The 14143-nt window shown below is 43.7% G+C and overlaps 1 protein-coding gene across 1 annotated transcript in view; it reads right to left on the bottom strand.

Annotated features, from left to right (window-relative positions):
• mecr (mitochondrial trans-2-enoyl-CoA reductase) overlaps nucleotides 1–5367 on the bottom strand; it is a 104778-nt gene extending 99411 nt beyond the window's left edge. The window contains exon 1 of the mRNA XM_048558046.2: nucleotides 5155–5367. Coding sequence (XP_048414003.2) covers nucleotides 5155–5321 — 167 coding nt within the window. The 5' untranslated portion in view covers nucleotides 5322–5367. The remainder of the gene's footprint in view (nucleotides 1–5154) is intronic.
• Nucleotides 5368–14143: the final 8776 nt, after the last annotated feature.

Below are 14143 nucleotides of genomic sequence, written 5' to 3'. Positions count from 1 at the left end.
TTGTTAAGGCTGCACTCATTCGGGCAAGTGGGGAGCATTCCATCACACTCCTGGCTTGTGCCTTGTAGATGGCAGACAGGCTTGGAGGAGTCAAGTAGTCAGTTACACACTCTGAGGTATTCCTAGCTTCTGGCCTGCTCATGTAGCTAGTGTTTATGTGGTGAGTTCAGATCAGTTTCTGGTCTATTATAACCCCAGAGTGTTGATAGCGGGGTTTCAGTGATGGTAACACCATTGAATGTCAAGGGGCAGTGGTAAGATTGTTTCTTATTGGTGATGGTCATAGCCTGGCATTTGTATGGCATAAGTGTTACTTGTCAGCCCCAGCTTGGATATTGTCCAGATCTTGTTGCATTTGAGCATGGACTACTTCAGTATCTGAGGAGTCACGAATGGTACTCAACATTGGGCAATCATCAGCGAACATTCCCACTTCTAACCTTATGAAGAAGGGAAGGTCAGCTGCTCCATCAATGAATGTGGTTGGGCCAAGGTCACTACACTGAGGAACTCCTGCAGACATGTCCTGGAGCTGAGGGGATTGACCTCCAACAACCGCAACCATTCTCCTGTGTGTCAGGTATGACTTCAACCACCGGAGAATTTGCCCCCGATACTCACGGATTCCAGTTTTGCTAGGGCTGTGATATCACACTCCGTCAAATGCATCCTTGATGTCAAAGGATGTCACTCTCACGTCACCTCTGGAATACAGCTCTTTTGCCCATAAGTGAACCAAGGCTGTAATGAAGTCAGGAGCTGAGCGCAACTTAGCAGATTATTGCTGAACAGGTGCTGCTTGATAGCACTGTCGACGACACCTTCCATCATGTAACTGATGATCGAGTGCAGGCTGATGGGATGGTAATTGGCCGGGTTGGATTTGTCCTGCATTTTATGCACAGAATGTACTTGGGCAATTTCCCACATTGGCAGATGGATGCCAGTGTTATAACTGTACTGGAACAGCTTGGCTGGGGAAGCAAGTCTTGGAGCATATATTATCAGTCCTATTGCTGGAATGTTGTCAGGATAGTCTTTGCAGTATCTAGTGTTCCCAACTATTCCCTGATATCACGTGGGGTGAACTGAATTGGCAGAAGCCTGGTATCTGTGATGCTGGGGACCACTGGAGGAGGCTGACATGGATCATCCACTTGGCACTTCTGGCTGAAGATTGCTGTGAACGCTTCAGCCTTGTTTTGCACTGACATGCTGGGCTCTCCCATCACTAAGGATGGGGATATTTGTGGAGCCGCCTTCTCCTCCAGTGGGCTGTTTAACTGTCCACCACCATTCACAGTTGGGTGTAATGGGCCTGCGGAGCTTAGATCTAATCCGTTGGTTGTGGGATTGCTTAGTTCTGTCTATCACTTGCTGCTTTTGCCGTTTGGTGTGCAAGTAGTCCTATTTAGTGGCTTCACCAGGTTGATACCTCATCTTTAGGTATGCTTGATGCTGCTGCTGGCAATCCCCTCTGCATTATCCACTGAGCCAGGGTTGATCACTCAGCTTGATGGCACTGGTCGAGTTGGGAGTAATGCTGGGCCTGAGGTTACAGATTGTGCTTAAGTACAGTTCTCCTGTTGATGATGGCCCACAGCACTTCATGGATGCCCAGTCGAGTTCCCAGATCTGTGCGAAGTCTGTCCCATTTAGCACAGGGTTAGTGTCATACAACAGGATGGAGGTTTTTCTCAGTGTGAAGGTGGGACTTCGTCTCCACAAGGACTGTGTGATAGTCACTCCTACGGATACTATCATGAACAGATGCAAGTGCAGTTGGCAGGTTGGTAAGGATGAGGTCAAGTATGCTTTTTCCCTCTTGCTGGTTCTCTCACCACCTGCTGCAGACCCAGTCTTCAGCTGGGTCATTTAGGAGCCAACCAGCTTGATCTGTAATACCGCTGCCAAGCCACTCTTGGTGATAGACATTGAAATCCCCACCCAGAGTATATTTTGTGCTCTTGCCATCCTCAGTGCTTCTTCCACATGGAGGAGTGCCAATTCATCAGCTGGCAGAGGACAGTATGTGGTAACCAGCAGGAGGTTTTCTTACCCATGTTTAACCTGAAGCCATGAGTCTTCACGGGGTCCGGAGTCAATGTTGTGGACTCCTAAACCAACAACCTCCTGCCTGTATACCACTGTGCCACCACCTCTGCTGGGTCTGTCCTGCCCCGGGACAAGATATCCAGGGATGGTGATGGTGGCGTCTGTGACATTGTAAGGTACAATTCTGTGACCATGACAATGTCAGGCTGTTGCTTAAGGCATCTGTAAGACATGTCCATCATGGGCCTCCTGCAGAGCCACAATGATGCCACCCAAAGGTTGCAGGAACAGCAACTCATATTCCGCCTGGGAACCCTGCAGCCTAATGGTATCAATGTGGATTTCACCAGTTTCAAAATCTCCCCTTCCCCAACTGCATCCCTAAACCAGCCCAGTTGCTCCCCTCCCCCCACTGCACCACACAACCAGCCCAGCTCTTCCCCTCCACCCACTGCATCCCAAAACCAGTCCAACCTGTCTCTGCCTCCCTAACCGGTTCTTCCTCTCACCCATCCCTTCCTCCCACCCCAAGCCGCACCCCCATCTACCTACTAACCTCATCCCACCTCCTTGACCTGTCCGTCTTCCCTGGACTGACCTATCCCCTCCCTACCTCCCCACCTATACTCTCCTCTCCACCTATCTTCTTTACTCTCCATCTTCGGTCCGCCTCCCCCTCTCTCCCTATTTATTCCAGTTCCCTCTCCCCATCCCCCTCTCTGATGAAGGGTCTAGGCCCGAAACGTCAGCTTTTGTGCTCCTGAGATGCTGCTTGGCCTGCTGTGTTCATCCAGCCTCACATTTTATTATCTTGTAAGACAGCTCTCCCAATTTTGGCACTAGCCCCCAGATGTCAGTAAGAAAGATTGTGCAGGGTCGACAGGCCTGTTTCTGCTGTTGTCTTCTCCAGTGCCTAGGTCGATGCCAGGTGATTCACCCAGTTTCATTTCTTTGAGACTTTGTCATGATTGGTACAATTGAGTGGCTTGCTCGGCTACTTCAGAGGACAACTGAGAGTGAACCACATTGCTGTGGGTCTCGAATCACACGTAGACCAGGCCAAGAGAAGGTGGCAGAATCCTTCCCTGAAGGACATTAGTGAACCAGATAGGTTTTTCCAACAATTTGCAATCATTTCATGGTGAACAGCAGATTCATAATTCCAGGCTTTTTAAGAAAAGCTTGAATTCAAATTCCACCATCTGCTGTGGTAGGGTTCGAACCAGGGTTCCCAGAACATTAGCTGGGTTTGTGGATTAATAGTCTAGTGAGAATACCACTAGGATATTGCCTAATGACAACTTTGATGGTATTGTCCCAGTTTTGAACTTTAACTTGTGGACAATTCATATCCTTTTCCATATTTTAAAACTAAAAGATTTATAGTTACTGGTCCCAAAATATTCCCCTTCTAACACCTCAATCACTTGTCCTGCCTTACTTCCCAAGTGTTCAGGTTTTGCCCCTTTTCTTGCAGGCCATCTACATGCTCAGAACTTTCTCATCAACTCAAATTCCTCCCCATCCAAGCCCTTAATACTGTGACAGTCTATGTATAAGTCACATTAACTCAGTCTCTGTAAATAAGTAATGAAATTTAAATCAGCTTCCCAAAGTCAATGAATTACTCACATTGGAAGTAAGGAAAGGCTTCCTGACACTAAGAAAACAAAAGATTTCTCGGGCATACCACAAAATGTTGTAAAACTCAGCTTCATCTTCAACTCCAAGATGTTGCATGCATGATAGGAGGATGTTGTTATTTTTCAGTAGTCATCTTAATTATGTATAGTTTTCACTACTGTCACATTTTCTGGTAACTTGTACTGTTTTATGCTTACTGTGGCCAGTTTCCAAATATTGCCTGAACTTCAAACTGAAACATGCAGAATCAAGGTTCTAGTAGATTTGTAGCTTGAGTTGTGGATGCTGTGGTAGGTTCACTTGTCGAGCTGGTTCATTAGTATGCAGACATTTCATTACCCTACTGGGTAACACCGATGAAGCGCTGTTGTGTTTTCCCACCTGGTATTTGAACTCTGGGGTTGGTTAGAATTGGTTACCTCATTTCTGGATTTTCTTTGCAGTGTTGCATATATAGGGTCTAATTTGACGTGTTTATTGACTGCCTACTCGTGGAATTTCTGACAAAGGTATATGGAAAGGCCTCACACATGGATCAAGTCCTGAATTTCCACCGCAACCACCCCAACACCCACAAACAAAGTTGCGTAAAAACACTATTTGAACAAGCGACAACACACTGCAGCAACCCAGGACTATGCCAAAACAAAAAAGAATACCTTTACCATGTAATGAAGGATAATGGATACTTGAACAGCTGGTCCGATGATGCCTATCACACAAACAATAACAGGAAGATACAGTACACCCTGACATACTCATCAAGTTACCATAAATCAAGAACACATCCAAACTGACCACAAGATTTCTACAACCATCGGTCATCAGAGTGGTATACAAATCTACATCAACCCTACACCAACTGCTAATTCGAACCGAAGACTCACCCACTACGAACAGAACCAAGGTGATTGACAAGATCCCATGCAAAGACTGCAACAGACATTACATTGGACAGACAGGAAGGAAACTGGCCATTAGAATACATGAGTTCCAACGAGCAACAAAAAGCCATGACCAGTACTCACTCATCACCATTCACACGAATAAGGAGAACCACCTGTTTGATTGGGACATCAGGATCCTAGGACAGGCCAAACAGAGGCAAGTCTGTAAATTTCAACAGGCTTGGTTCTCCAAGAATGAAACGTAATGAAACGTCTGCAAACTCACGACAGCATATGTAGAACCAACTACTGAGGGAAAAATGAACAACAGTGTTGCTAGATTTGTAGTCCTACATTTTCACAGGTGCACAAATGCTGGATTATTCACTCAGTGACACAAGGGTGACAAGTTTAAAAAAAACACATGAAGATTTCACTCTTAGACAATATGAATGGGTGGCAAAAGCTGGCTGCAGAGTGGCAGACTGGGATGTCTAGAGCAGGGCCTGAACTAGATTGGTAACACTCTTCCTCCAGCAGTTACTTTGAATCCAGTTTACTCTCTTACCGGATGACACGGAGCGGGTCGCCGTGCTTATGGTAAACCAGAGCTTCGCAACGTTCCCGAGCCACTGCTGAGCTGGTCAAAACCCGGCCCACTACACGACACAGAGGACCCCAGCGGCCGGGTCCCCTCCGGCACAGCACCCGGACACAGAACCAACTCAAGGCCATAACTCCGTTACTCAGGCAACGGCCGTGGCCTCCTTCTAATGACGACAGCGGCATTACCGGCGCGCTGCAATGACGTTATTAAAGAGTTTTTTTTAAAAAAGCTATCATGTGTTTGGTGTATGGTGAGTTTATCAGAGCCAATATCTTTCTAAAATATGGTCGGGAGCTAAAGGGTCTGCAGGGCAAACGAGCTCGACAGCAGAAGAAAAACAGAAGTTGCTAAAAAAGCTCAGCAGGTCTGGCAGCATCTGTGACGAAAACAAAATTAGAGATAACGTTTCGGGTCCGATGACCCTTTGAAGAATAGCTGGTTAGTTTGTTAGAAAACAACAGATATTGTTGAACAAATTCAGCAGATCAACAGCATACGGTGCTATAGCACGGAAACAGACTACTTGGTCCAACCGGTCCATGCTAACATAATCCAAAACTAAATTAGTCCAACCTGCCTGCATTTGGCCCATATCCCTCCAAACCCTTCCTTTTCATGCACTTATTCAAATGTCTTTTTAAGCATTGTAATACCACATCCACCACTTCCTCAGGAAGTTCATTCCATACTTGATACATCCTCTAGGTAAAACATTTCCCACACATCTCTTTTAAATCTCCTTTCATCGTAAAAATCATGCCCCCAACTGTGGAAATACCCCATTGTAGGAAAAAGACAACTACCATTAACTCTATTTATACATAGATATCAATCATAATTTTATAAACTTTTATAAGGTCACCTCGCAACTTCCCACACTCTCGTGAAAAAAGTCCCAACCTATCCAGCCTTTCTTTACAACTCAAACCTTCCATACCCAGTAAATCTCTACTGAACCCTCTCCAGCTTGATAATGCTATAACTCGGTGACCAGAACAGGGCATAGTATTCCAGAAGAGGCCTCACCAATGTTATGTCCAACCTCAACATGACTTCCCAACTCCTGTATTCAAAAGGACTGAGCAATGAAGCAAAGCATGCCAATCATCTTTCTAACCACCCTGTTAACACAAACTTGAAAGAAGTATGTACCCGAATCCCCAGGTGTCTCTTAACTATAACACTATCCGAGGCCCAACCATTGGGTGTAAGCCATACCCTTGTTTGTTGTACCAAACTACAATACCTCACGTTTATCCAGATTGCATTCCATCTGCATTTTTCAGCCCATTGACTGATTTCATCATGATACTTATGTAATTTTTGAAAATCTTCTTCACTGTCCACTATGCCACGAATTTTGGTGTCATCTGCAAACTTACTAACCATGCCTTCTATCTTCTCACCCAGATCCTTTTTATATAAATGACAAAAGAGAACCCAGAACCGATCCCCGTGGACTACAGCTGATCACAGGCCTCCAGTCCAAAAACAACCCTCCACCATTACTCTCTGTCCCCTGCCATTAAGCCAATTAACTACCCAATTGGCAGGTTCACCCTGAATCCCATGTGACCTATATTTACGAATTAGTCTAAGATGCAGAACCTTGTCAAAGGCTTAACTAAAATGTAAATATACAATGTCTACTGTTCTGACGTCATCAATCTTTTTAGTAACTTCCTCAAAAAACTCCATCAAGTTTGTGAGGTACAGTTTTCCTTGCACAAAACTATACTGAATATCCCCAAACAATTACTGCCTCTCTAAATATCCATAAATTCTCTTTTATTCTTGACAAGAAACTCAATGTCTTTATTCGTCCATTGCTCCTTCATCTTACCAGTCTTACCCTCCACTCTAACAGGAACGAAATGCCTCTGAACTCACGTCATCACACACTTGAATGTCCCCCATTTGTCAGATGTCCTTTCTTTTTATTCATTTGTGGGATGTGGGCATCACTGGCTGCCAACGTTTATTGCCCATCCTTAATTACCCTTGGGAAGGTGATGGTGAACAGTCTTTTAGAACTGTTGCGGACCACCTGCTGTGGGTTGACCCAAAACACCATTAGGGAGGGAAGTCCATCATCTTGACCCAGCGACAATGAAGGAACAGCAATAGATTTCCAAGTCAGGATGGTGAGTGGCTTGGAGGGGAACTTGAAGATGGTGATGCTCCCACATATCTGCTGCCCTTAAACTTCTAGATAGAAATGATCATGGGTTCGGAAGATGCAGTCTGAGGATCTTTGGTGAATTTCTACAGTATATCTTGTACATAGTACGCACTGCTGCTACTGAGGGTCGGTGATGAAGAGAGTGGATGCTTGAGGTTTGTAGTGCCAATCAAGTGGGCTGTTTTGTCCTGGATGGTGTCAAGCTTCCTGAGGGTTGTTGGGGCTGCACTCATCCAGGCAAGTGGAGAGCATTCCACCACACTCACAACTCGTGTCTTGTAGATGTGGACAGGCTTTGAGGAGTCAGGAGGCGAGTTACCCACTGCAGTATTCCTAGTTTCTGACCTGCTGTTGTAGCCACTATGTTTATGTGGTAAGTCCAGTTCAGTTTTTCATCAAGGGAAACCCCCAGGATGTTGATAGTGGAGATTCCGTGATGGTAACACTATTGAATGCCAAGGGATGGTTATTAGATTGTCCAGATCTTGTTGCATGTGAATATGGACTGCTTCAGTGTCTGAGGTGTTGCATATGGTGCTGAACATTTTGTAATCATTGGTAAACAACCCTACTTCTGACCGTATGATGGAGGGATGATGAAGCAGCTGAGATGATTGGGCTGAGGACACTACCCTGAGGAACTCCTGTAGAGATGTCCTGGAGCTGAGATGATTAACCTACGACATCCACGACCATCTTCCTAGATATCAGATATCACTTGAACCACGGGAGAGTTTGCCCCCTGATCCCCTTTGAAACCAGTTTTGCTAGGGCTCCTTGATGCCACATCTGGTCAAATGCAGCCTTGACATCAAGGAATGTCACTCTCACCTCACCTCTGGAATTCAGCTCTTCTGTCCATTTTAAACCAAGGCTGTAATGAAGTCAGGAGCTGAGTGGTTTTGGTGGAACCCAAAATGGGTGTCATTGAGCAGGTTATTGCTCAGCAGGTGCTGCTTGATAGCAATGTTGATGGCACCTTCCATTATTTTACTGATGATCGAAAGCAGACTGATGGGGTGATAATTGGCTCGGTTGGATTTGTCGTGATTTTTATGTACAGGACATACTTGGGCAATTTTCCAGATTGCTAAATACCAGTGTATTAACTGTACTGGAACAGCTTGGTTAGGGGAGTGGCAAGTTCTGGAGCACGAGTCTTCAGTACTATTGCTGGAATGTTCTCAATCAAATTGGCTGAAGCCTGGTATCTGTAATGTTGGAGGCCACTGGACGAGGGTGAGATGGATCATCCACTTGACACTTCTGGCTGAAGATTGCTGTGAATGCTTCAGCCTTATCTTTTGCACTGGCATGCTGGGCTCTTCCATCAATGAGCATGTCAGATTGGAACCTCCTCCTCCGGTGATTTGTTTAATTGTCCACCACCATTCACAATTGGATGTGGCAGGACTGCAGAGCTTAGATCTGATCCGTTGGTTGTAGGTTCGCTTAGATCCTTGCTGCTTTTGCTGTTTGGCATGCAAGTAGTCCTGTTTGGTGGCTTCACCAGATTGACACCTCATCTTCAGGTATGCATGGTGCTGCATCTGGGATACCCTCCTGCACTCTCCATTGAGCCACCGTTGATCCCTCTGGCTTGATGGTAATAGCTGAGCAGGGATATGCTGGGTTGTGAGGTTATAGATTCTGCTGGACAACAGTTCTGCTGCTGTTTATTGGTCACAGTGCCTCATGGATGCCCAGTCTTGAGTTGCTAGATCTGTGTGAGCTCTGTCTCATTTAGCACGGTGATAATACCATACAACACAATGGAGGTTATTCTTAATATGAAGATGGGACTTCGTCTCCACAAGGACTGTGCTGTGGTCACTCTTACCGATACTGTCATGGACAGATGCAACTGCAGCTGGCAAATGGGTAAGGATGAGGTCAAGCATATTTTTCCCTCTTGTCGGTTCCCTCACTACCTGCTGCAGACCCAGTCTAACAGCTATGTCCTTTAGGACCTGACTAGCTCAATCAGTAGTTTTGCTGTCATACTCCTCTTGGTAGTGGACATGGAAATCACTCACCCAGAGTACATTTTGTGCCCTTGTCACTCTCAGTATTTCCTCTAAATGTTGCTGAGCATGAGGAAGTACCAATTCATCAGCTGTGGGAGGACGGTATGCGATAATCAACAGGGGATTTCCCTGAGTATGTTTAACCTGAAGCCAAGAGACATCATGGGGTCCAAAGTAAATGTTGACAACTCCCTCCTGACTATATACCATTGTGCCACCACCTCTGCTGGATCGGTACTGCTGCTTTGACGGGACATATCGAGGGATGGTGATAGTGGGACATTGTAAGGTATGAAGACGTGACTATGACTATGTCAGGCCGTTGCCTGACTAGCCTGTGAGGCAGCTCTCCCAATTTTGGCAGTAGCCCTCAGACGTTAGTTAGGATCTAAAGGCTGTTTTTGCCATTGTCTCTTCTGGTGCCTAGGTTGATGCCTGGTGATCTGTCTGGTTTCATTTCTTTGAGACTTTCTAGCGATTGGTAGAACTGAATGGCTTGCTAGGCCATTTCAGAGGGTATTTTAGAGCTAACCACATTGCTGTGGGTCTGGAGCCACATGTAGGCCAGACCAGGTGAGGATGCTGATTTCCTTTCCTGAAGGGCATTACTGAACCAGATGGGTTTTTTTGACAATGATTTCGTGGTGATTAGTAGATTCTTAATTCCAGATTTTTTTTCGTTGAATTCAGATTCCACCAACTGCTTTAGTGGAATTCCAATCTGGGTCCCCAGAACATTAGCTGAGTTTCTGGATTAATAGTCTAGCAATAATAGCACTAGGCCAGCGCTTTCCCTGCGAACAGCCTACCTTTGAAAGTTCTTGTCTCATGCCATTACAATTTGTCGTATTCCGATGGAAAACTTTAACTTTTATGGAAGGCTTCTGCTTTTCCTATAACTATTTTGAAAATAATCGAATTGTGTTCACTAGACCCAAAGTGTGCCCCCACTTTTGCTTCAGTCGCCTGCCCTGCCTTATTGCCCAAAAGAAAGTGCAGTTTTGCACCTTCTGTAGTAACAACATCCACATACTGATAAATAAAATTTTCTGAGCAGATTTGACAAATTTTTCACTATCCAAATCTTTAACAATATGGTAGCCCCATCAATATTTGGAAAATTAAAATCGCCCATTATCACAACCTTGCTGTGTTTACATATATCTGAGATCACCCTACATATTTGTTTCTCAATCTCGCTCTTACTATTAGGAGGCCTATAGTACAATCCCATTAAAGTGATCTTTCCTTTCTTATTTGTGCTTTCTACCCATATATTTTCACTGGATGATTTTTCAGAAATATCTTCCCTAGTTACAACAGTAATGTATTCCTTAATCAAAACTGCTCCCCCCACCCCCCGCCTTTCTCGTCTCCTTTTCGATCCTTCCTAAAGCATCTGAAACTTGGACATTGAACTGCCAGTCTTGTCCATCTCTCAAGCCAAGTTTCCGTAATAGCTATGCTGTTCCAATCCCATGTTCTTAAACATGCCTTGAGTTCATCAGCCTTACCTGTATGACTTCTTGCACATTGAAGTAAATGCAATTTATTTCTTCAGAGTTACTACATACTCTGATTCTTTCTTGTCTTTTTTTCCTAAATGATGTGTTCTCCTCACATTCAGAACCTTCCCCATTAATCCTTCTGTTTACACTGCGCCTTAAAATTCCTCCACTAGTCTTCCTTACTCGAATGAGCAAATCTACTTGCTAAGAAATTGGTCCTTTTCCAGTTTAGGTTAGACCCATTATTTTTGAACAGGTCTTTTCAATTCCAAAAGACATTCCAGTTGTTTAAAAACTTGAGTCCCTGAGCAATACACCATCTCTTCAGCCACTGATTCATCTCTTTTAACCTTTTGTTTCTTCCTTCGTTTGAGTCTGGCGTTGCAAGTAAACCTGAAATTGCTACTTTCAAGGTTCTATTTTTTAACCTTTTACCTAAGCTTTTAAATTTACTCTATACTGCTTTACTCCTTTCCCTAAAAATGCCATGTGTATAATAATTTCTGCCTTCTCAATCTTATCTTTAACAATGTGCTTAAAACGTTTAAAGACATCTTTAATACTAGCACCAGGAAAGCAACAAACCACCCTAAATTTATGCTTACCTTCACAGAATCCCCTGTCAATGCCCCTGATAGGAGAGTCCCTATAACAATAATTCTATTAAATCTTCTCAAACTCTGCCTAACATAAGAATCATTCCAAGTGTCTAATAACTGATTGGCCCTTCCATTTTCCCTGGAGATACAGTTCCCAAAACTGAGTGTCTGTTTGATCAAGGAGTAGCCACCGGAGACTTCTGAACTATCTTCTTACCTTTCCCAAAAGTCATCCATCTATCTGACTGATCCTGCTGTGTAATAACTTTTCTAAATCTACTAGTAGAACGTAGAACACTACAGCGCAGTACAGGCCCTTCAGCTCTCGATGTTGCGCTGACCTGTAAAACCAAACTGAAGCCTATCTAACCCACACTATTCCATTATTATCCATATGTCTATCCAATGACCATTTAAATGCCCTTAAACTTGGTGAGTCTACTACTGTTGCAGGCAGGGCACCCCACACCCTTACTACTCTCTGAGTAAAGAATCTACCTCTGAACTCTGTCCTATATCTATCACTCCTCGATTAAAAGCTATGTCCCCTTGTGCTAGCCATCTCCATCCAAGGAAAAAGGCTGTCACTGTCCACCCTATCTAGTCCTCTAGTCATCTCATGTTTTACTTCACAGATGCCCTTAATAACATTAAGCCGAAAAAAAAGTTTCAATAACACCTTATATATAAAATAAACTACTTTTCATTGCCTATAGAAAATAATGTTAAAAAAGGAAAAAAAGAAAAATATATGTATCAAACATATAAAACTTAATAAAATCAACACTTACCTGATTAAGTGAATAAAAAGCAATTCCCCCTCAATAAACTCCTCGAAGAAAAAGATCTTCTCTAGAGCTGACCATGAGTAGGACTCCACAAAACAAAAACATAACTCCATATTTTAAAAAAAACCTTCAGTTTTTCAAAGAAACACTCTTTGCAATGCAAAAAAAACTTCTAAAAACCTTAGTAATGTGAACAGCCCCTTAAAAACACATATAGACCTTTTTAACTTATGAGTTTAGAATAATACAACCCTCAGCCATTTTGCTGTAGACCCTTTAAAGCTCATTTTTTAAAAAAGTATGTTTTTAAAAATGAATTTTTTTTGGATTTTTTGCATTTAATGAACAAAACGAATGAAAATCTTACATTAATAAAATATAATACTGTAATAACTGTGAAAAAGCTATAATAAATCTTTACCTAAGCCTGCAATCCCAGGAGCACCTGCAAGATCCACACTGCCTGAGTGTCTGGAGTATTTCAACATCTGTAAAGAGAAAAATCCAACTTTCTGAGTCCGGCAACCTTTCATCAGAACTAAAAGCAGCTGGGAAAATTCTGATATTTATGCTGATGGTGTGGTTGGATGGAGGAATGGATGGAGTGAATGGTGTGCAGTGGAGACTGATCAGATGGAGAGAAAAAAGGAAGAGACAAACAGGGAGATTACTGCCAGGGAGTGAGAAATACTAGACGGGGTGCTAACAAGAAATGTAAAATAGTTGAAAATGGTTTAGCTTGTTGGAAGCTGCCCATATAAAACAGGACCTTGGTGTGGCAGTAGGTAATGAACATGGAGGAGAGTGCTCAGGCTCTGAAATTGTTAAACTCAATGTTGAGCCCTGAAGGCTTAAGGTGCCTAGATGGAAGAAGAGGTGTTGTTTCTCCAAGTCGCTGGAGCACTGCAGCAGGCCTGAAACAGAGATATTGGCATGGGAACATGATGGTGTTTTAAAGTGAAAGGCAATTGGAAGCTTGGGGCCATTTCAAAGATAGAGCGCAGACGTTATTGGGAAGCTTGACTCGTTCAATCCTGCTGCCCAAGATTAGGCCCGGTATGTGGAAAGAATGTGGTTTTTTTCTGGCAAATGACATTGGGTCAGGTGAAAAGCAATGAGTAATTCTCCTTACAACTTGTTGACCTGCATCTTTTTCACTTAATGGAACCTAGCTTTCCCTGAAGGCACCTCAATTCGAAAACCGGGGAATCGGTATTGGGATTTTTGCTGTGGTTAAGACAATTCGCAGAGGCATGTGACTTTGGTTTAACCCTTAAATAGAAGCTGAGAGACCATTTGGTATGTGGGATTGATGATGCAACTGTGCAAAAGCGCTTACTAACTGAAGCCCAACTGGACTTCAAATAGGCAGTACAACTAGCTTTATCACTGGAAAATGTGGCAAGTGTAGCATATGAACTACAAAAAGATCTGTTCTGGGTCCTCTTCTATTTGTGATTTTTGTTAATGCTTTGGATGTAGGAGTGAAAGGGTGGATTAGTAAGTTTGCGGACGATGGGAAGGTAGGTTGAGTTCTGGATAATGTGGAGGGCTGCTCTAGGTTACAAAGGGACATTGATAGGATGCAGAGCTGGGCTGAGAAGTGGCAGATGGAGTTTAACCCTGAAAAGTATGAGGTGATTCATTTTGGAAGGACAAGTTTGAAAGCAGAATACAGGGTTAACAGAAAGATTCTTGGCGGTGTGAAGGAACAGAGCGATCTTGGGGTTCATATCTACAGTTGCCTGAAAGCTGCCACCCAGGTGGATAGAGTTGTTAAGAAGGCGTATGGTGTGTTAGCTTTCATTAATGGATGGATTGAGTTCAAGAGCAGTGAAGTTATGCT

The sequence above is a fragment of the Stegostoma tigrinum genome, chromosome 24 (genome assembly GCF_030684315.1).
Source record: "Stegostoma tigrinum isolate sSteTig4 chromosome 24, sSteTig4.hap1, whole genome shotgun sequence".
NCBI classification, from domain to species: Eukaryota; Metazoa; Chordata; class Chondrichthyes; order Orectolobiformes; family Stegostomatidae; genus Stegostoma; species Stegostoma tigrinum.
This window is presented reverse-complemented; position numbering and strand designations above follow the sequence as displayed.